Raw genomic sequence first — 24,502 nt, forward strand, 5'->3', positions numbered from 1 at the left:
GCTCTCCATATATTTTATAAGTGTATAATGAGCAGGTGTGATAAAGATTCATCAGAGGAACAGAAGGCCAACCCGGACGAGATGCCAAGAGGTTCAGGTTCTGCTTCCCACTGCTTCCCACTTAATCTGTTCTCTCTCCCAATACGTGGATGAACAGTTGGCTAGTAGTTAGACAGAGCCCCTATATCTTTCTCACATGTTTAAAAAAGCAGCTAGGATCACTTTGCTTTGATAGGGAAAATAAGTAGAGAAGATGGGGGCTGAACAGCCTCCTGACCCCAACACTGTTCTAATCAGGTTCTCTCTAGATGCATTTCAGTAATACCCACTAGATGATGCTCCTGAATTTTGTGTTGTGATGGACTGTAGTCATAGATACATGGGTTCAGTTCCTCACTTAACAGTGAATTCTCACAGAGTTTTATCTTTCAATTCTCATCCTAATGGAGCTCTCCCCAGTGGCATGGCTCATAGAAACTTTGTTGTTATGTGCCTTCGAGTCAGAACCTAACAGGCCTTTCGAGGTCAGTGAGATATTTAAGGAGTGATTTTATCAGTTCCACACCCCAAATGAGTTTCCATGGCTGAGCAGTGATTCAAACCCGGGCCTCCTCAGTCCTCGTTGGTGACTCTAGCAATCGCACCACACTGGGTATCTCTAATAAGAACTTTAGTCCAACATATCTGGAAGATAGTAGGTTGGGAAAGGCTGGCTTAACCTAATCTACCTTGCCACTCAGAGCTCCTCTTAAGTGTAGGGGGAAAAGAGAGAAAATGAATTAATTTTGGACAATTCCAAAATATTAAAGCCAATATCTGTTCCGCCAAACACAAAATACAATGTGACCAAGCAAGGGGTTGCTTCTTTGTTGCATCTTTCCTTGGTTCATCTGTTCCTCCACCCCTAGGTACTTTAAATAAATCAGGTGAAATCCACCTTGTTTTTCAAAGTCCTGAATCATGATAGCTCGGCACACTTGATAGGTAATTTAATCATCACTGGCGTGAATGAACACAAGCTCAAATTAGCTTCTGAAAGGGTTAGTCTTTCTGATATAGCTCTGCTTTTCCACTCTTCTATGGGCCCTGGGCTTCACCAACTGGCTGGCTGGAGGTGTTATTAAAAATTCAGCAAGAGAAACAAAGGTGTGCACCACGCTGTCTCCTGTTACCTTTCCTTCAGTTACTCTGGCAGACAAAAGGTACGGAACCTGCTTCATGAATAATGAGTCACATAATATACACAATGCATTTTTAATTCAACTAAGTAATGGCACTAAGAAAGATATTTGTGATCTTCAAATTTCACACTGTAACAGTCTTAATAATTTGTTCTGATTCCTTGATGGTTACATTCAGACGTTCCCACCTTCTTTCCACTGTTTGAAAATTTGCATTCAAACATCTATTCTTTTTGCCTCTTCATTGTGGCAAACCCACATCAGCTATCATGCCCCGTCAAACATTCTAGATTCTTGCCTGCATGATAAAGAGATGAATTCACAATTTACATTGTGGTTATGGAGATGTTGTGGCGGGAAATGGCTATGATTCCTATATTATTTCCACATGTAGATGTGCACAGAATGCCCCGTGTAAGCAAAATAAACTCGCTTTATGGCCCACCTCATGAAGATCTCTAATAAAACTCTCCCTTCCCTAATTTCAGCTGTTACATAGAAGTATGATATAAATTTTGGTCATATTATGTTATGGTTCTGTTATCTTAAATCTGACCTACTTTAGGGCCTCTGCATGTCTACTCTGACCCTGTATTTGCAACTGGGTTAGCAAATGCAGAGGTTCCTCCTTTCACCAACTTTCTAGAATGCTATGTGCTGTAGCCCCCAACACAAAGTTGGGATGGGAAATACTCTTTCGGGATGAAAACACCCACAATCATAGCTTTTCTAAGTTCTGCCTCTATATCACTGGGAGCTGAAACATGTGTCTAGTTTCCCTTCAAGGTCACAATACTAGTTTCACTAACACATTATGTTGAAATAAATACCACTCCTGAGCATCCTCAGTACTTTATTAATTTAAAACAATTTCCCAATAAATACATGTCAGCGAACATATGACACACTGTAAAATCTAAATAGGCTTTTACAATCTTACCTATAAAGTACATACATATTATTTCCCCCCAATGAGGTATGCAGAGGATTAGTTAAGGCAAATCTGTACTATAAATACACACCAGTTCCTGGGTCCTTCCAGGCACAGGGCCATTTCAGAGCAAAGAGCCCTACTATTCAAACCAGTGTATCAGAAGCACATTGGCTATGTCTCGTCCACTCATTATTAAACATTGAAGGAGTCTCTTTCCCTTCGTTTGGCCCTTTTGCATTCAAGAGGAAACCATATCAGTGTCTAAATAAGAAGGCATAACTTGCTTTATGTTCCACACTCTTCCTTTTCAGCTCCTTGTTGGAAGTTGCCTTCCCAGTAGATGCAGAGTAAAGACCATGTGCACATATGCACATGCATGCAGGGCTTGGGAAGTTATTGTTAAAGGAATGAACATGGTGACATGCTGAAGCTGTCTAGATCTGAGCAGGTGTAGAGGAAAGTTATGGGAATGGTCCTGGCTTTAGCTTACGTGAATAAGTCCTGAGGTGTTTTAGGTTTTTCTCTCTCTCTCAGAAACTGCCAGTGGAGGACTCCCAATTAAGATCATAACATAGTGTAACAGTGGTGGAGGATTTTCCTCCTGCTGCTGTAGTCCCAGTCTGAATCATCAGGAAGGGTTGGGATAACAGCTGCAGTTTAAATTAATAAGAAAGTCTCCATCATTTTAACAGCACCTTTCCTGGTAATGCACAATTGCAGGCATCAGGCTCTCTGGTCCAGATTGGAGCAAGTGGTTAAAGCCCCCAATAAATTACACCAGAGTCCTGACTCAAACTGGACAGGGTTATGCTGGCAATGGCAGGGAGGAATGGTTGCAACTCAAGACCAAAACTATGCAAGTAAGGCAGTCTGTAACCTAGCAACCATAACCAGGCCCCATTTATTCCATATAATACACTTCAACAGAAAATAAATGCCTAAGAGGTACCACAGTATCCAACAGTGCTAAAAATGGAGTCCAGGACCACCTGGATGGATGGAAGCCTGTGAAGGGACTTGGGAGGAGTTTCTTCTGGCCTTAATTTTGAGAAGGCAATTATGGTTCCTTCCCTGAGAATTCCCACCAAAGTATAAGAGGTGTCTGACTCAATGCCTCCTATGATTTAACACCTGCCTTTCAAGGAGAAGTTCAAAATGTTTACTGTTCTTTGTAGCACACACTTGCATGATGTATACTTGGTAACAGTAGCAGAAGGGGGCCACGATTGAGGGTTCGACCTCTGTCACATGCATAGAGCCTCCCCTAATCTCTGCAGTGCTATCATGAGAGAAGATATTTCTCCATGTCATACATGAATGAAAGGCCCAAGCATTCCACTTCCAGGCTATGGTTTGGGAAGTCATTAAGATCCTGTGTATACTTTTAGAATATTGCTTCTGATGTTTCATTTCCCAAATTGCCCTTTATGGCCGGATAGATACCAGGTAATGTGCAAATGACTGAATTCAAGACCGAACACCACGGTTAGCAACAGATTTGGGAACATTTTGACCATTCTTTTTTTTTTCAGACTTGGTCCTGCTCATCTCTGTATTATAAAGAGAAAGACAAAATCAGAGCTCTATTGACTCTGAAAACATTCCCAGGCAGAAAATACTTAATGAAATCAATTACATGGTGCAAAATAAAGACATTACACATGTTTTATGTTACTCAGTGTGTTTACCATGTAATTCAGGTTTCCCAGAAAATTAATTTTCAGAAAATCAAGGTTAACTGGGGAATTCAAGGGGAAGGGACACTTTCTGCTTCATAGGTACCACATAGCTTATCCTTATAGGGCCTCATGACTTCAACGTGGGGGGGGGGCATGTATGATTTTTTTTCCCCTTTCAGTGTTTAATTTTAAAGAGAAATGGGGGAAAGGAGAGGCCTCGCTCCACCTCCCTTCAGCCAAAGCATTCCATTTTCATCCCATGACATTTTAATCAAGTTCTGCAAAATGCCAGCAAGCCTGCTGGGACTTCCTGTTTAGTGAGGGTGTGGCAGGAAGTGGGCTGAAGGAACAGTTCAGAGAGGCAGAGTGAGGGGGCAGGAAGAGGCGGGGCCTCTGGGAGCAAGAGGGATTTTGTGGACATAGTGTTTTATTGTCTCTCCCCCCCCCCCCAAAATGCCGCACATCTCTCATTTCAGACCGTGTTGCATCTCCCGGTGTCTCCGCAAATCCACCTTTCTCTGGAAGCCTTTGCCACACAGGTCACAGCCAAAGGGCTTGAAGCCGGTGTGCTTCCGACTGTGGGTGATAAGGTTGGAACTCTGGCTGAAAGCTTTGCCACACACCTGGCACTTGTGGGGCTTCTCACCTGAGGATGGACAAATAATTAAACAATGAAGTATTCCCAGTCTAATTTGGAGATGCAAATAGCCCATGTGCAGCTGCTCTATTTTATTTCGTTTCCCCCTTTATTTTATTTACATGTCCTCCTAAGGGACTCAAGGCAACTCTCAATCAGTTAAAACAGCACAATTTAAGCATTATAACATGTAACATTGCAAAAACCACAATTAAAAGAACCTTTAAAAATATTTTTTAAACATTTAAAAATCCCTAAATTCAATAAATGCAGCATTCTAACAAAAAAAAAAAAAGGAGATAATGACTTATCTCTTACAGCACGGATTCCCAGTCTGGGGGTCAGGACCCCCAAGGAGGTCATGAAGTCTTTTCTGGAGGGTCACCGTGGTTATTTTTAGTTGTGATTATGTTTATATTTATTATATTAAATAAGGTATATGCAACGATGTGTTATTTTAATCCTATTAGCCTACAGATAGGTAATTTTAACCTTAACTGGTACTGCAGACAACCTAGAGTTCTTAGTTATTTCTGTACCCCTTTGGGTGGATTTTCTTTTTATGCATGTCCATCACTCCTATCCCTTATGAAAGAGCTGTTCTTGCTCATTTCTCTCTGCTCCTCTGCATTCGCCTTTGGACTGGAGCATTAGAGAGAGAATGAACAAAAAAGCAAGCAAAGAAACAAACACCCATATCTAGCTGTGTGACCCATGAACAAAATTGGATAAACACTTTTTTGTATGGCACCCATCTGAGCAGGGAGGCTTCCAATCCTTAGATTTATCAAAAGGGTAGATGTTTTTGGCTACTGCAGGAAGCTAAACAGATTTAAATCAACTCATGAATTTAGGTTTAGCTACCTAATCCTTTCACTAAAGCATTGCCTGAGAGCCTTCAAAGAAGAAGGTCGCAGAAATCTCCCTGTGGGCCTCATTCTCTCCAAACAGAACGACCAATCTATCAGGGCAGGAAGAGACCCAGCTCTTTTCTTCATTGCCAGAGTGAAGGACCCTTTGGGGTGGGGTCAAGAGTTCCAAAGAAGAGCCTCAATAGGCCACACAGGCAGGTTCGGTAGGTCCAATGTGGCTCTTTGGTCTGGAGTTTCCTTGTCCCTGCTGTTCAACTCCTCCTCAGATGAATACAGCTTCAGTGCTATCTTGTGTGGTTCGGGGATGGCCACTTCTCATTGCAGCAGGACTATTCTTGCCTTTCTGGTTTAAACACATTTCCCCCTCTTCGTCTGAGTGTATAGCTTGAAAGCATAATCAGCCTAAAGCATTTTGCCACCTGAGCCAGAGCACCAAATGCCCCACCTTCTCCAATAAAAAGCCACTTTGTACCTTCCACCAGTTCAGTTGTTTGGACACTAGAAAATATCACAATCCTTTTTTGGTTCTTTCTGGCAGTAAAGATACAAGGATATATCAATAACTAATACTGTAATTGGTTGCTTTTCAAGGCATTCAAAATGCAGCCAATGTCACTTGCCTAATGTTAGGGCTGTCCGAATCACAAAAGGATAGAGTTCAAAGGGACCCTGCAGGGCCACTGAGTCCAGTTCCAAAGGGTAGGAAGGAAGCTACCATCCTTGACACTTGGGCAGTAAATGAGTTGGAAAGATGAAAGGATATTGCTTCAAAATCCCAGCTTCATCCTCCCCTTCCCAACCACACATGTCTTTTCGTTTGATTTCACTATCTTGCTGCCCTCTCCAAAGTGGCAATGCTCCTGCTCCCTGGAGAATTAATGGTCCTATTTAATTACAGTGATAGCACAAGAAGCATCTAGCTTTACACACTTAAAAGCTACATTGGATTGACACTACCTTGTGCCAAGTGCTTGGTTTTCTAAAACGCATTAATTAATGAGGCAGGCATGGGCAGGGGTGGGAAGAAAATGTGGACAGTATTCATTGGGAACTGGTAACAGAAATAAAATCAGATTCCACATGGAAAAGTAACAAAAGCAATGGACACGCTGGGTTAGCAGGACCAACAACTGCATTTTGCAGGAGATAAGACACATCAGGTAACATTTTTCCATAACAGCCTTTTAAAAGGGCTGAGCAGGAATGGAGAACATGAACCCTTCTGACTACAAGTCCCATTGACATTCACCATTCAGTGTGCTAGCTGGGACTGATGGGAGTTGCAATCTAACAACGTGTGAAGAGCTATACTCTCCACACTCCAGCATACAACTTTCATCCAATTATTTATCTGAGGTTGGGTATCTGCATAATGTATCCTTCAAGTGGTCAAGACAAGAAAGATGCTGGTTGGGATGACATCAGTGAAAAATGGCCACTAACATCTATAAAACTGTTTTCCTCCTAACAATTTCTGCTGGTTATACCTTTGCATTTTATTAGTTTATTGTTCATCACACTTAACAATCAAACTTGAGATCACCGTTCCTTGCCTGGCATTACAAATAGCCCTAAAGCCTTTTCTTTGGAAGAGCTCAATAAACAGCTAGTTTACTATCAAACATTGAGGCTTACAGTTGGGATCTTAATCTTCCAGCTTCCTGTTTAATCTAAAGGAAGTTATTATTCTGACTGTTGATACCACTGTTATAAACTGGTAACATGGGACAGGAAGAGATGGTGCAGTTACATTTACCACCCAGGATCCAGGATCTAATTGTTGGCATACAATAATTATGCAAAAACAGAAAAAGTGACTTGTTTGGACTATAATCTCCAGACTCCTACCAGCAGCATGGCCTATGATAGCTGTAGAACTCTGCGAGATGTAGTACAAAAAACCCACATCTCCCATCTCTGGAATCATGACACAAAACATTACGCACAACAAAGTTCAGAGGGAAGTTGATTCAAGCATTACTAATTAGAATTTTAAGTACGTCAGTTGCAGTGGTCCTCAAACATGGGTCACCAGATGTTCTTGAACTGCAAATTTCAGAAATCCTGGCCAGCACAGCAAGTGGTGAAGGTTTCTGGGAATTGCAGTTCAAGAACATCTGGAGACTTCAGTTTGAGAACCACTGAGTTAGTGAACAAATGCTTTGTATTAGAGATGTGTGGATTTGTGTTTTTGGACTACAACTCCCATACATCTCCAGGCAGCATCTCAACTTTCTATATAACCAGATCTGAGTCTAGCAGGTTGGGGCACTCACTGATGGTAAAGCTGCGGGGCCCAAGCAAGAACAAAGCTTATGGAGAATCCCTGGTAAGTCACTGAGTAGTTCCCAACCTTGGGTAATGCAGGTGTTCTTGGACTGCAATTCCCAGAATCCTTCACCATCAGTTGTGCTGGCTGGGGTTTCTGGGAGTTGCAGTTCAAGAACACCTGGGTTACTCAAGGGTGGTAACCACTGCTGTAGAAGAATGGCATATAGGCAGAATTTGGGAAAGTAACTTTTAAGGAATACAACTTCCAGAATCCCCAGGCGGACTCCAGAAGTTGTTGTCCAAAAACATACTCTTCTACATTCTCTGTATGATACATTTATAATATTGCAAGTTACTAAAGTATTATTTTAAAGATCAAGTTCAAATCATTCTTATTTGTCCCCCATTTTGTCTGGTCTTTCCTGTGGCCTTTTCCAGATGAAAATGAGGAAGCAGTGCTCAAAGCATAGAGGTGCCCATTTTACGTCATAGCAGCATCTACAATTCCCGGCAGGCTACAAGAATACAGGGCTCACCTGTGTGGATGAAAGTGTGCTTCTTCATGTCCGATTTCTGGTGGAACCTCTTCCCGCAGTACTGACACGGATAAGGCCGGGTGTCTGAGTGGATGAGTAGGTGAGTGGACAAGGTAGAGGATCGCTTGAAGCTTTTCCCACAGATCTTACAATCAAAGCTGCGCTCCTGCAGGGGGTAAGGAAAAAGAAACAGGTTTCAGTTTGTTGCATGAGGCACAGAACTATACATCTGGATCAATCACTGTTTGGACTCATGCCTATACTGGTATGGGGATTCTGGAAGCTGTAGTCCAAAAAAAGAAAATATCTGAGAGCTACTTCTCCCCCATCCCCCTGAAATAGCAAGCCCCAACTTCTAACCCATTTTTTTCAGGCAGACACTCCATTTTCCTGGTTTCTATACCAAAACACTGGTGTGCTTCCGACAAGCCATTAACATGTCAGTCATCAGTTGCAAGAGATGCACATCATTTTACTGCCATTAACGCTGATTTCTATATAGAAAAACTCTATTCTCAGCAAAACTGGGTGAACACATGCTAGTTTAGGAGAAAATTATCTGTATGGAAGCCTCTGGTTTGGCATTATTTTACTGGAGCTCTTGTTGGGGAGGATTCATTTGTTTGTTTAGTGCACGGTAGCACTGATTTTACTGCTCCAATTGCACAGGCTGTAACTACACACAGTGGCTCTACCAGGAAATCACTAGTCAGAATACACTAAACTGAGTGAACTATGAACACAGGGAAACATCCCCTGTCCATTTGCCAGTAATGGACATGATCTGAAACTTACTTGATCACCATGGAATTAGAAACAGGCTGCTATAGGAGTGTGCAAATTAGCTTGCTTTGTTTGGTGATTGAACTTCAGGACGTAAACCTGGGGTTCCTCTGAAGTCTGATTTCACAGACCTGAAAGGCTTGCCTTAATTGTTTCTCTCCCACATCAACATGCTTTCCATTATCTATAATGTCCATGTCTGGCCTGCACTACACAATCATAGCAATTGGATACTACTTTAACTGCCATGAGTCCAACTGATGGAGTCCTCAGTTTTGAAGTACAGTACTGGAGTGGTATTTCATGTTCTTTGCTGTGGGTTAGGGATATTTCACCAGAGCTCTCTAGGAAATAAATCGAAGTACCAAGTAAGTCAGTTTCTTACTTTCTCTAATTAGCACAAGTTATTTCCCAACATGTTCACAACCTTTAAAACTAACAGGGGAGTTTTTCAAAGGTATGCAGGGGCAAAATTTTACAAAGTTACTTTTTTATTACAGTTCCCAGAATCCTCTAGACAGCATGGTGATTTAAAGTCCCCAAAGTAAAACTTCTAAGCTCTGCAAATGGAAGTGGTGGGTGATTACAGTATTAATTCAAGGGTGAACTAGTTTAAGTGAAAATTAGTTTTTTATTTGAAAGTTGTCACTTTTGGACTCTAAGCAAAGCCACAAAAAACCTTCTTGGGTATGAAAATATCATTTTCTGGACGTCTTAATATTTCTAAGAATTCCTGATCATTCAACCAAGTTCCCATATGATTTGCTTTTGATGTTCTCCCCTTCTTGTATTTCTAAGTGGTACAGCTGTTTTGTCTGACTTGTTACTTGAGTCCACCCCTCCATTAAGACCCCCAAGCACACCTGGAATTAGTAATGCTTTCCCCAGATGTGATCTTTGGCCCAAATGCTATTACCCTGTTTCCCCGAAAATAAGACCTAACCTAAAAATAAGCCCTAGTATGATTTTTCAAGATGTTCGTAATATAAGCCCTATCCCCAAAATAAACCCTAGTTAAGTCAAACCCTGCCCTCCACCACTGTGCAGCATTGTGCAGCAACTAGAAGATGGCATGACTATATTTGAGTAAATATAGATGAAAAAACTAAAGCATCCCCAGAAAATAAGCCTTAATGCATGTTTTGGAGCAAAAATTAATATAAGACCCTATCTTATTTTCCAGGGAACATGGTAGTCATGCTCATCAGTGTAACACAATCGGTGTAAATCTCTTCGGTGACCACATGTTAATAAGTCACTATAGGACCTCTGCTGTTGTGTGCTGACTTGTGGAACAGCAATTGCTTATACTGACCTCTTAATTATTAATAATTTGTCCAGGAGATTAATGCCAATAGCATTATGCCAGTGTAAAAACATAATAGGATTTCAGTCATTACATTGAAGCATGTGCTTATTCAGATAAATATTTTTAGTTAAAAATATTAGTATTAGTTAAAAATATTAACTGAAAATATTTCTCTAAATAATTTAACTCATCCCACCATAAGTGTTTTGCACTCTGATCTTAAAAATGTTGAATGGGCTCAGTCTTATTCAGTTAGAAAGTTCTCACGGACTGAGCCAGTAAGAGTTACTTCATACATCTAAGCTCCAAATTCACACAACAGCTAGTTATTCTATAGGGAAAGCGAACATGGACTTCAACTTACAGCCTTTGTGGGAAGCCATATAAGATCAGAATTTGTACTTGAACTTGCCCTGAATCAACCAAATGTGTATGGTACAGAATAGTTAGAAATTAACCATTAGGATTAGAGATGGAGATGTTTGTATTCATATACGAATACAAATATCCCCCCACAGGTGGAAATAACGAGGGTTATATTCCACAGGTGGAAATAACGAGGAAATAACCAGACACTCCTGGCAGGAGGTGGGATGACAAGCCTCTCTGCCAGGTTGCAGAGTGACTAATCCATTGCAGACAATGTTGCGATAGGAAGGCTCCATCGAGCTGGCATCAGTGGTGGAATGGTGAATGGACCCTTGTTATTTCCACCTGGAGGGGTGATATTCGTATACGAATACCCCCATCTCTAATTAAGATTTCTTCAACGTCCCCCTGGTGACCTTCCAGTTGAAGGTTCTTAAAGACAAGCACCGCCTGGTTACAGAAAACAGCTTTGTCCAATCTGGTGCACCACAGATGCGTGGGAATATAAACTCCATTATTCCCAGCCATGATACCCTGTTTCCCCGAAAATAAGACCTAACCTGAAAATAAGCCCAAGTATGATTTTTCAGGATCCTTGTAATATAAGATCTACCCCCAAAATAAGCCCCAGTTAAGTGCAACCCTGCCCTCCGCCATTGTGCAGCAACCAGAAGAAGATGACATGACTGTAAAAGAAAACATCCCCTGAAAATAAGCCCTAATGCATTTTTTTGAGCAAAAATTAATATTAGACCCTGTCTTATTTTCAGGAAAACACGGTAGAAACTGTAGTCCAACACCCCTAGAGGGCATCACTTTGGGTAAGACTGACAGAGGGAGTCTTCAGACTGGCATCAGTAGTGACCCAGACCATGTAGCTCACAGACAGGCTCTAAATGATCAGCATGGTATAACTAATTTTGGAGGAATACTTGTACAAACATTTTGGCTATGTGGAATTCTGCCATAGAAAGGGATTTCTGCTAGCCTTCCCAGGGAAATGAGAAACACGAAGAAACCCTAATTTGGCCCTTCGGTGGATCTCCTTCTGATTATTCAGCTACCATTGTGCAGTATGAGCAGCCACTTGGGCTTAATCCCCAGGTGTGCATATTCAATGCCACACCTGGGAGTCTCCTATGGATTCGCCCATCCCTCCCTTCCCTCACAATGTTCCCGCAAGATTCTCACCTGCGAATGTACAGCTTTGTGTTGCTCCAGGCTAACGGCATGGCCAAATGTTTTGCCGCACAATTCACAAGCAAAGGGCCTGGTGCCACTGTGTGAGCGTCGGACATGCACCTCCAGCCCATGTGGAGTGGAGAAGACCTGAGAAGGAAAAAAAGGGAGAAAGAACAGGGTGATTCAGGGCCAAATCATTTTCTCATTTTGCAATGATGTTTTTATTCTGGCATTCATTGTTGGAAGCCACTCTTAAGGCCCTGAGAGCCCTATAGCAATGTTTTTTTTTTAAAAAAGTAATAAATTAATGAAATAATTGAGTCAATCAGTTAAAAAACATGAACATCTTTTGAGTCTTTTCAGAAAGGTTACCAAACTATTGATAACTCTACACAGAAGGAAATCAACCAAACTTGCAAGAGGCTGTTGGGAGCCACTAGTCCTCATGGATGGCTATTTTACTCCAAGATAAGAGGTAGCATGTATCTCAGTATCAGTTCCTGAGACTCAACAGAGACATTATTCTCTCATTCTGCTTGTGCATTTCTCGATGTCATTGTGGTAAACAGGATGCAAGGCTAGATAGGCTTTTGGCCTGAGCTGGGTGGTCTCTCTTTAAGTTCTTTAACACCCACAATGAACAGCTTGCCAGGGTGAGTTGTGTAACATGGCCTGATGTCACCATTCCTTCAGAGACTTGGCCAAGTCAGTTTATCTTACAGGAGTCTCTATTTTAACCGGTCACCTTTGACCATTATTTGCTTAGGTCTTGCTCCTTGATCTTGCTGTCCCAACTGAATTTGGCTGAATGGTCCAAAGGAGGATATAGAAGACACAAATAAATCATATAAGAGGTAATGGTTGGAGCGTTGGATTAAGACTCCAGAGACCTGGATACAAATCCTTTTGCAGTCATAAATTTCACTAAGCAACTGTGATCCAGTGTTACTTTCTTGGCCTGACCTATCGCACAGATTGTTTTTACAACAAATGGGGGGAAAGGAGAATATTGCACACCACCCTGACTTCACTGGAGAAAGGTGGGTTATAAATGTAACAAACAAACAAACAAACAGACAGCTCAAAGGTCCATACTGCAAAGTTTGTCCATACCTTGCTGCATTTGACACACTTGTAGGAACCAGTGCTTAGCAAAAGAGGGCGACAGAGAAGCTCTGATTCCAGTTTGATGCCACTTGCATTCTTCTCCTGTTGGAGTCCAGATGGGGCCTCCACATAGATCCCAGGACCTGCTGCTGGTCGCTCAAAGAATCCAGGAGAACCAAAGTCACCATAGAGTCCCAGTGCAGAGCTTCGCTCTGATCCAAAAAGATTAGACTCGGATCTCCGCTCGCAGAAGAGAGCAAGGGATGAGCTACGTTCTAGAGCCTGGCAAGGCCTGTAGGTCTGCACCAAATGTCTCAGTTCAGAACGTCCTAGGCTGCTCCATGCATAGGGTTTCAAGGGCACTGAGAAGGGGGATGCCTCATCTAAGGACGGGCAGATGGAGCGCTCAGAAGCTGTTGAGATAAAAAAAAATTGAGAAGGAATGAAAAAGAGTCATGTTGTGCTCACACACAGCCCAGCTTGGCCAATATTATTGGCAACGCAAACATGTGCTTACGCCTTTTGGAACATCTAACCTCAAGCAATTCGTTATATCAGACCTATATCAGGTAACTGGCTGGTTTAGGCATCTGGCTAAAGAGCCAGAGGCTGGGAGTTCGATTCTTTGCTATGCCTCCTACAAGTAGAGCCAGCCGATGTGCACTTGGGCAAGCTGCACAGTTCCAGAACGCCCTCAGAAGAAGGGAATGGTAAACCACTTTTGAGTATTCTCTACCTGTAAAATCGGGTCACCATAAATCAGAACTGACTTGACAGCACCTGGTTATTGTTATTTATATATCAGATAGACACTTGTGAGGGGTGGAAGTCTTCAGACTTTGGGACCAAACCAAACCAAACCCTCCGCAGAACAAAACCACCTCCCTAGGATTCCTTAGATGAACAACCCCCTTTCTTTATTCTGTGGTTTTCTGGCTTTCATACTGCTTCTCCTCCTCCTAAAAATGTGGAGTGCCTCTCCTAGGACTAAATTACTAGGAGGAGGAATAAGACTGCAAGAATTGAGAAAGGAGAGGGTTGTTGTAGCTTCAATAGATGCTTAAAAGTGTTTTGGCCCAAATCAAGGAGAATCCTTTTAAAACAATCATTTATTTATGTTTATTTATTAGATTTATATCCCGCCCATCTAGAACGGGTCTACTCTGGGCGGTTTCATGAGATGTCCCTTGAGTTCTGTCTGGGCATCTAAAATGAATATGCAAATTTCTCCTACTGGACAGGCTGAGGCCAGAGAGAGAAATTAACTTATCTATAGAAGTGCCCCAAAAAGAAAGTGTTTTGGAGGGAAGTGGGTCATCATATTTCAAAAAATAACTAACCAAAATATTGAGTTTTGTGGGCCTTTGTATATATTATCTATTTGTATAGATCCTAATGACTGCCTGTTCCACAAGCAATTTATATCCTTCCTCCTGTTGGAAACGTGGCTAGAAACAGCGGTGTGGTGGAGGGCTCTGGAGGGGTTAACAGAGAACAGGTTGAAGAGAATACAACAGGCAACTCTGGCAAAAGAAAAAATCAGCTCATGATCTTAGACTGGAACCCCTTCATTAAATACATTATGGAATCCACAGGGGGATTCAAACCACAAGCAGACTGCCTGATGGGATATGTTCTAAACTCAAACATGTACCAAAATTCCACCAGCAGTAAGTTTTACTCCAGACATGTTCTGTACTTACATGAATGTTTCTACTACTCTTATGCTGTCACTTGACTTTCTATGTTGATTTTGAAGTGGGAATAATAAAAAAAGAAAGAAAGAAAACAAATAGTTGCTCAGAAGAGGAAATTTCATGCAAGCTACACCTACTGAAATGTCCTCCTCCATGCAGCTACTAGAAGTACAGGAACCTGGTTCTCTTTTTCATCTGGTCACCGTAAGTAGGGGCTTTAATTTAAAATGTGCTACTGCTTGGCTCTAACTGTTTTGCCCTTGCTTCCATCGCCCATTGGAATCCACCTCCTCCCCAACAGCACTCTTCATTTCATTGTGGCCCTTGACATCTTTTCACATCTCAGTGTGAAAGCAGAGGATAACGCTCTCTTGACTATCTACTGCAGCTTCCCAACCTGATGGAAGTTGCAGCCCAACCCATTAGGAGGGTACCAAACTGCGGAAGGTAGAAAAAGTGCCAAATGCTCTGTCAGAACTAACATGCAACAATAAAAGACAAGGACCCCAGGAGACAACAAACAGCTTTCCTTGTCAGGCCATTAAACATCAGCTTCATAACATCCCATTCCTTTCAGAATCCACACAGGTTTCTTATGAGTGGTGAGGAGGAATCATAGATTTTACAAGTTTATTTTGAATATCTGCCATCTCCCCCTACCCAAACAAAGCTACTTTCTACTCTTTATTGTCCTAGGATTTCAGATTAGAATTTTCTACACCAGCTTTGTGTCTATTTTGCCGTTCACAAAGTGCATCTGAAAACAGGCTGCTTCGAATGCTTCACAGCAATACCTTTCTCTGTCCTTTAGGTAGGTGACTGACTTAGCAGTACAGCTTGGTAGTTTTCAAAACATGAGAAAGCAGCTTTTGCTTTGTGGTTTAACTGGCAATAGCTGTGAAATTGACCCTGTTGCAGCCACCCTGAGGTTACAGCAGCTACCCATCAAGCATTTCAGAAATGTTAAGATGGGGCAAGGGGCAAGCAAATCGGATGGTCATGGGTCTTCCTTTAGAGAGGATGGTTCTCTGCTTGGAGGCATATTTGAAGGGCAGCCCAGTCCAAAGCCAATTTAAAAATAAAGAACCTTGAAAAAGGAGAGAGAAGGCCCTGTAGTTATCTGATCATACTAAACAGGTTACACTCAAAGGAGCTTCCTCGCTGTGCTTCTCTTACAGACATACTGTACTCTAAGCTCTGGATCTAGCATATTTCTGCTTAGGAACAGCAAAACTCAATTTTACATTGAAAGATATGATATCATATAAAATAAACAATGGATTCTATTTTACAGATGACTGTCCTTCACGTGAAGGCTTAAAATAAACAATAAGGCAGGCACTCAGATCAACTGTTCTGTGATGTTCTGAAATTTCACACTTTGTGATTTTATTTTATTTTATTTTGAGAATTTTATTGAAAAGCCATATGTGTTGGTTTCATCTGAATTAAAGTAAAATGGTGGCAGGAAATGAAATACCATACTATTAAGGCACAAGAGAGCAGTCACTCAGATGTAAGCCACACTGTTTTCAGTAGGGCTTACTCTGAAGTAAGCATGTACAATAGTGTAGCATAATAACGGTGCAATTTTAAAGAATTAAATCCCACTGAGTTCAGTGTGCGATCTACCCCCAGTAAGGGAGTCATATGTTTGTAGCCTAAACATCCCAAACATGAAAACATCTCAGATTTAAAAACAAAATATCTGCTTATGCTGATGCATCAGTTAACATAAGGAAGTGTTAGATATTCAGCTATATATTAATATTTGCACCACTAGATGTTTTGAGTTTAGGAGAGACAAATACAGGTATATGAATCCTATTAGACCTGATGGGATTTGCAGTGAAGGTCAGATCCCACCATTTCTGTGGTATAAACAGTAATACAGCTTCATAATGTTTACATGAAACTAAGTCATTGTCTGATCACTATGCTTCACACTTGATCCTTTCTTCTCCTGGACTCAGTTTATTACAGTTTCAGGAGGAAGCCTTTTATAGAAATTAGTTCCGTGCATTTTTATGATAAGGCATAGAGAAGAAAAACATTACAAAATACATACCACTACAACAATAATTCCTGTTATTGTTAAATTGTTATTCATCAATTATATAATCCCATGGCAACCATAGATTTTTAATACAGAAGAAAATCTAAAGAGGTTCACTCAGTTGAATAACAAAAATACTTTTAGATGTGCAAAACAACAGTAGAAGTTTATGTACCCCCAATAACAGATTAATAAAGACTTTAGCAAAGAGAAGGAGAGAACAGAACAACTTGACAATGACAATTCTTTAAAAAGGAAATCAGGAAGTGGTGTCTAGAACTTTAAATACTAATTAAAAAAAATTATTAATACAACATAAACCTACTACCACACAAAAAACTATAAAAACAATAAGAAACAATTAGATACAATTTCACAAGTGCCCCCATCAGATCAATACTAATTTTTGAAATGAATAGACCAAGATATTAAAGGACCAGTGAATCTGCAATGGGGAGGGGGATATGGCTGGATTGTTTCATCTGTGACATAGTTTGGTTTCAGTTTAGTTCTGAACAGAGATACACATGCATTTATCTCTCTCTTACATGAGGTTGTCACAGGGGTCTCATGCAAGGAAATCCTAGCATCCATAACTGCTTAACTACTACACAGGGCACTAGACTGGTTTTAAAGGAAGAAACCATTACAATAAAAGGAGAACAGCATTACCATAAAGCTGCGTGAGGATGCTATAAATAGAATAATCAATTCAGGCACTCTTTGGCTGTTTTGCCTCAAGAAATGTCAGCATCTTGGAGCAATGCTAAATAGAATCTTCCCCTGTTTCGCTCAGTTTCATACGTTGTCAGACCAGCCCCAAAGTCCACACTTTACAAGACCTGCGTTACTTCTCTCAGGGCTCACCACATTATACTTCATTAGTCAAAATGATCAGATTGGGCAGCAATTTCCGTTTTTGACCAAAAATGAAAATAAAAACAACAAAAGTTCTAAATTAAATATTCTTTTACACGCACACACACACACCACACCACACCACACCACACCAACATAGCCTTTTTCTTGCTTTCTTTTTATCAAATGGGCCAGACATCAGACTTGCTTGGCCAGGACCATAGAAAGCTCTGAAAAGCATGGGTAGAGGGTGGAATGATGCTTCACAGGGCCAGTCAATGAGGAGAACTTTCCACAACACTGGACTGTGATTAGCATGAACCTTCACCATTGGCTATACTCGCTAGGACGGACAGGTCGACAATACCTGAAGGGCTACAAGTTCCCCACCCTGAAATACAATATGGGATTGAAAGAAAAAGAAACCAATAGAGGATGCAGGGCTGTCATGAGGGTGGAGCAACTGGGGCGTTGCTCTCAAGCACCAAAACCAAGAGGTGAATCTACTTGTGGGTGTTAGATAAAGAAATAGCAGCACCTCCTGGCCTTATTTCCTTTCCTTTTTCTCAAAGCATGAACTTTCTCTTTCTTCTGGAACCTGGGGCCACAATGTCCTCTCCCCCTCTCCTGCAATAAATTCACAAGGGGTTCATACCCTTGCCTCACAGACGAGCAGATGGGAGATGGTGCCACTTGCCTTCGGTGACAGTGTTGCTATTTGTGGCTCTAAGAGTATGGCTCAGGATCAATATAAATAAGTAAACTGCATGCATGGAAGTCTATAAGGTCATGACTTCACTAGCCTCTCCATGGATCCTTTAGTACAGGTTCCCCCCAACTGCCCCCACTCCAGTTATTGCACTCTATTCTTATTTACCACCTGGAATCCTGTTGGTGATTCATGCATCCATAAATGAAATCACAAAAGTTGCAGTGATGAATAGTCACCAATTAATGAAGTGCCGGTTGTATGCCCATTGAGTGACCAGGAATATAATGTAAATGTGCAAATTGCCAATAGGATTCTGGCCACCATCTTTTTATCCCACTTTGCAGGGAATTATTGTTCCCAAAGTAGCTCATGTTAGTTTAAAAAAACAAGAAAGAAGGTAAGAACTATACTACTATACCATTAGTAGGGTTTTAGAAAGTTGGGTTTTTTAAAGTGGCATCTTACTTCAGAGGTGCTTTCCTTCAAAGCCGCCATGTCACCACAATCAACTTGCAGCTAACTGCTAGCTAAAACAAACTAACTTGGAACTTGTTACACTGCAGTTTACCAAGATAATCATCCTCTATCCCCTGAGGAAGTGGGTATAGCCTGACCCTAAGGTGAGAAACTGGCAGACCTGAAGCTTAAAAACAGAAAAGATATATCAGGGAAGGATGCTTGGAGGGAACGCATGAGGAGGGAGGGAGTTTTCCATGGCTCAGAACAAGGTGATGAGCTTAAGCATGTACTTAAACACAGTGCGGCCCACACTCATATTTTCTCATTGGGGGTCTCTTTAAACAGCAATTGGTGGCTCTCATTCCCTTGACTAATGGAGGAAATTATGAAAGGAACTGACTTTGTCACTACAGTGATTGTTGTGCCGGCTGTGGATGATGGGTGCTCTGGTGTAACAGATGGAACGCACCAGATTGAAGGAGACTGCCTTGGTAAAATCATAAACATTGACCCTGCTACCTCACATATCCCATTCCATCCCATTTCAGAAGGTGTTTCTTTTTTCCTCCTGTCAACAGCTGTGTCATCATACTCCATCTCCCAAACAAGGGAGCAGGGATATACAGTAGTAATCACAGACTGGGGAAGTTCTCTTGTTTTAAGAGTTCAACTCTCAAAAGTCTTCCTCCAGCACTACCAGAATAACAAATGCAAGAATAAGGGTAAACAGTTAGTATTCCTATCATAGGCTGGTGACAATTTTACTGTTAAAATGCAAGAGTAAGCTTCAGCCTGACCTGACCTGATTGTCTTAGCACATGATCGTAAGATACTTTATGGTACTCCCAATTCAATCACAACACAATAAGCATCACACCAGCATATCAATGCAAATGCTTTAAAGATTTTTGGCACTAAGTGTTTTTTTTTAATGTTCTGCTTAGATTTTTTTTTCTGTAAGCAAATGTGATTTTAAATAACATAATTCCTTTAGTTGTGTGCGCAAACTAATGGCATCTGGGCACATGGCTGAGTAACTGATGCCACTGAATTAAACTGATACAATAAAAAATACATGTGCACGATGAATGCATTAAGTATATGAAAAAGATTATATAAAAACACAAGATGTATAAACAAGAACCTGCTCATTGGTAATAGCTCACTATTATAGTCCTTTAATTAATCTTCATTCCCTTCTGCATAAACTATAATTCCCTGTCTTTTCCTTCACTTGGAAAAGAATAGGGATGTCCATTTTGAAGGGGGTGCAGCCTTGGGATCCAAAAATTAATATATTATGGGAAATATCAATATATTATTCTAGCCATATATACTTTTGAAAAAGAATGGTCATCTGTGCAATGATGTCTTAATACCCCTCAACCATGTTTTGCGAATAGTCTCTGTTTTAAGGTCATCATCCGTGTCTCTGCTGTCTACTTTTCTATCCTCCCATCTCAGCGCTTACATGCCTTCCTGGTGTTTTTATATCCCTGCCAATTTGAAGTCCACACTTCATGCAACTGATAAAGCTGACTCTAAATCTAGGAAAGCTTTTGTCAGAATGCATCTCTTGGGGTTTCCTATTTCTCTTTTCCAGCCCCCCTCTTCTGTTCTAACCCCTACGCTGCTGGGCTCCGGGAACAGTTCTTGAAAAAAGCAAAAGCTTGCTCCTTCCCCGCCAGGATGATTTTTGCTGGTCCAACCAAAGTATTACTCAACACAGATTTTTCATGTTGGCTGTATGAAGGTGTGTGAGAGATGTAAAACTGTTGATTTGCCTTGTCCTTTCCTTTATAGTATTTTTAAGTCCCCCCCCCCCCCGTCTTGTTGATAGCTATTGAGCTGCTGGTACAACAAGAGTCCTCATAAATCTGTGTAGAGGCACGAAATATACCGGGCGTATAATCATCTACAGCTACAAACCCCAATCTTTTGCTTGTTCCTGTGGGCGTCAGACCCACTGTATACACAGCGGGACTTTTTCCCAGGTGGTGAGCGCGCCCGGGCCGATCGCCTCGGTTTCTCTTCTCCCACCGGCGCTAAACTGGAACTGCCGCAAGAATCTCGCCCAGACACCTGCAGGGACTGAAGGGACGGGGCAGGAAGGCGAGGAAGAACCGGGCAGCGTGGAAGGCTAGCTAGCAGCCCCATACATCAGGAGCACCGTTGTTATGTGGGATGCAGGGGGGAGGAGAATCGCTGTTTCCCCCCCCCCCCCGAGCATTTCCTCGGTACTGGGAATCTAAATTAAAACTGCTTTCTGGATCAGGGAAGATGCTAGCGAGCACTGCACTGTTTTAGGTTAATTATTCAGACTTTGAGAATGGGGCGCTGTTTCCTTGAGGTATGGGGGGCTATAAATATAAATTATTAAACTAGATAGTGTTTTTTTTTTAAAAACTGGTTTCTTTTTTTTTCTTTTTGAAAAATCACAAGGAAAAAAAGAAAACCTCCAACAAATTTGTTCCCAGGCCCCCGGGGGTCTATTTTTAAGTGCGCTCCTGCCGAGGATGCCCAGTGCGAAGTTCAGTTTCCTCCTGGGTCCGACCACACCAAAGGCGGAGGGAGCCAGCCCGAGGCAGCTCTGCTCTTGAGGTGTCGCCAGAATTTGTACTGACCCAGGTCGGGGTGGGTGAGTCATTTCTCTCAACAGGAAAGACACACAGCTTCATGGTGCATATCCAGAACCCAACACCGGGTAAGTTAACACCTTCGTTGAGATCCTAAAATATCTTTAACAGGCAGAGCTGACTTTTGCAAAGCTTGAGGTAAGGGAAACACAGAAAAAAAGTCTAATGTTACCCAAGAATATTTTGGCATTTTTCTGTTTCCCAGCTCTCTAGCTTGGCAGCCCAAAGAAAAGTCCTGTCGGACTGGAAAGCTTGCCCGTTTATATGCTAAAGGCTCTTTATTTATTTATTTATTTATTTATTTATTTATTTATTTATTTATTTATTTATTTATTTATTTATTTATTTATTTATTTATTTAACTTATATGCCGCCCACACTACCCGAAGGTCTCTGGGCGGCTTACAACATTTTAAATGCCATAAAAAGGCAAAATAAAAGGGCAAAATAATTAAAATGCAATTTAAAATATATATTCTAAAAATTGCCATGAGACCCACAGCTAATATTATACAGTACCTCTTGAAAGGTATGTCCCCCCCCACCTCGGTTGGGATTTTCCCAAAGCAGGTAGAAGAGCTTCTCGTTTTCAGCGGGGAGGAAATTAATAATCGAAAAAGGAAGGTAGGAAATTCTGCTAAGGAAATGCACGCATTTATTCAAATCGAGGTAAGCTTCCTAAAAGGAATCCTGAAAGGACTGGGTTTGTTCGGCCCCTTGATGCCACTTTTGCGGCACTTGAGGGGCGAACACGTTTTCTTTGGCACGGGAATTGGCGAGCCGCAGCTGGGCTGCGCTCCCGGGAAGCAGCGGCCGAGCAAAACTGGCTCGTCTTTGAAGCGTCCCTCGACACCGGGGTGGTTTTGCTGCAATACCTCCACGCAGCTAAATCTTCCCGCTGCCGCCCTTCATGCCAAACACCCAGGCAGCTCTTCGCCCGGGTTTACACGCCCGGGTTTTCGCTCTCCTCTCAGACCCCGGCGCTGAGGTCCTTTGCGGGGACCCCTGCTTCCCACTCTCTTTCCCTTAACTTAAAAGAGACGCGATCCATCGGGATCCCTCGGTTTACAAGGACCTGATCTCATTAGAGTCCTGAGCCCTTCGTTACTGAGGACTGCTTAAGTACTCGCCGCCTTCTAGTAAGCAAGCAAACAACCACAGCCAAAAAACCCCCTAAAGAATGCTTAAGTCTACTTTAGCACTTTCAGGAATAGGACATTCAGACGTTACGTTTCCACGCATTTTTGCTCCGCGGGTTCCGAATCCATCCATGCCGCCCACCTCATCTACTAAGCTATACTAAAAATTAAATGTTTTGGGGATTCAACATTTCTGGCTGAAAAGCAAGAAACCCATTTTAAAAATTTCACTTTCCTTCCTTAAGTGACAAACAGCAACAGGATGGAACCGCCGCGCCCCTTCCCCAGGCGTGCAAGTTTAAGACCACAATCTCCTGTAGGTCTACCTGAGAGTAAACCTGTCCGAATTCAGCAAGGCGTAACCTCGGCTTCGCCTATAAACCCAGGACATGGACACCCTCCACGCCCATCTGTGGATAAATCCGTGCTCGGCTGCAGGGCGAATCTCCAGCCTACCGCCAGCCCTCCCCGGGTGTCCCCCCCCCCGTCCCGGTCCGTCCAGTCCCTACCTGGCGAGGCCGAGGGGGAAGGCGGCCTCCAGAAATCCTCCAGCTCGGCTGCTCGGTCGCACACGCTGCCCTCGCAGCTGGGCGCCGAGTCTGAGGCCCCGTCCGCCCCGTCGGGCACCTGCGATTCCGGGGAGAGGCGGCCCGGGGCCAGCTCCGGTTCCGCGAGGCCCAGATTCATCTCCTGGGGGACCTTCGTGTCTGCCCAGGAGGAGGAGAGAAAGAGAGGAAGGCTTGGTAAAATCCACTGCTCTTTCCCGTTACCGACAGGCCGATCTGTTCGCCTGGTTCTTGAGGCTGTGGTTCCCCCTGTACCCCGCCGCCCCTGCCCTGAACCACCATCCCTGACCCGGAGGACCTTTTCCTGTCTCCCAATCGGGGGATCCTCCACTTTTCTTGCCGTTTGCAACCCGCAGCGCTGGAGGGAAGCCGCGCACCTCCCGCCCGCCCCGTCAGGACCCATCCCGGGACCAAGACGCCCCGGACCCGTCGGGAAAGCCGGCTCCGCGAGTGGGGCGCGACCGGCGCTCCTACCTGCGCACATCTGAGCCAGGACGCTCTCCAGGCTGAGGCTGTACTCCCCGTCGGGGGCGCGGGGCTGGTGGTAGCTGTGCGCCTTCTTGCTCTTCACCAGGAAGGAGCGGGGCATGGTGCCGGCTCAGGAGGCGGCGGTGGCCGGATCGGCGAGCTGCCCGGGCGCTTTATTCACGCGGTGTGGCCTCGTCCGGCGACGGGGCAGCCCGGCTCCCTCCGCTCTTCCCCGCCAGGAGCGCGTCGCGCGGAGTCCCCAGGGCGGCTGGAAAGGAGCTGCACAGAGATTTGACGAAGCCATTGGTTAAGGAGTTCCTGGAAGGGGCGGGCGGGGGAGGGAGGGAGGGAGGAGCGGGGCGGGGCGGGTGGCCGGCAGGGCGGCTCGGCCCTCCACCAGGTGGCATCCAGACAGGTGGGCCGAGCGAGCAGGGAGCCAGCCGCGGGGAACTGGACGGCCCATCCCCATCGCCCCTTCCAGGACGCCTCCCTCCCCCTCCCCTCCCCTCCCCTCCCCTCCGGTGTCTGGGTTTCCCTATAGAGCGGAGGAACGGGTGACATCGGGGATGGCTGGCGGCAAGGCGTCGAGCGCTTCTCTCAGCCGACTTGCCCTCCGCCCGCCCCATACAGGGAGGTTGTGGTTTCTCTCTCCAAGGATGGGGAGAACTAGACAAGAGGGCCCCAAGCGGCCTGGCCCCTGGTCACCCCGGTTAAGGCATTCTGGGAGCTTCCTCTCCCCCCCCCCCACAAAAGGAACATGTAGTTCAAAAAGAAACTTGTCCAAGCTGTGTCAGAAACCTGACACGCAGATAAAGTCCCACTCCCGCAACACACTGGTGACACTGTTTTTTTTCCTTTTTTTTTTTTTTCCGTTTTTGCTTCTCGGTATATTGGAAGCCGCCTTGGGTCCGTTCTGGGAGAAAGGCGGCATTAATGTACGTATGTCTCTGGTGGCGCCGCAGAGCAAAGGCGGCTGGAGATTTAAAAAAGAAAAGAAAAACGTGAAGAATAATTTGAGGAGCCGTTAGAATTTGAATCCACACTTGCGTTT

At 43.4% G+C, this 24,502-nt stretch overlaps 1 protein-coding gene across 1 annotated transcript; it reads right to left on the reverse strand.

Moving 5' to 3' along the window:
• Window positions 1-2,017: 2,017 nt before the first annotated feature.
• GFI1 (growth factor independent 1 transcriptional repressor) lies at window positions 2,018-23,593 on the reverse strand. The gene is made up of 6 exons (XM_020807161.3): window positions 23,458-23,593; window positions 22,927-23,124; window positions 12,867-13,273; window positions 11,763-11,900; window positions 8,111-8,276; window positions 2,018-4,440 (listed from the first exon to the last, which is right to left on the reverse strand). The coding sequence occupies exons 1-6, from the start codon at window positions 23,570-23,572 to the stop codon at window positions 4,262-4,264; spliced, it is 1,203 nt and encodes a 400-aa protein (XP_020662820.3). The 5' UTR covers window positions 23,573-23,593; the 3' UTR covers window positions 2,018-4,261.
• Window positions 23,594-24,502: the final 909 nt, after the last annotated feature.

This window comes from Pogona vitticeps, chromosome 4 (genome assembly GCF_051106095.1).
Source record: "Pogona vitticeps strain Pit_001003342236 chromosome 4, PviZW2.1, whole genome shotgun sequence".
Taxonomy (NCBI): Eukaryota; Metazoa; Chordata; class Lepidosauria; order Squamata; family Agamidae; genus Pogona; species Pogona vitticeps.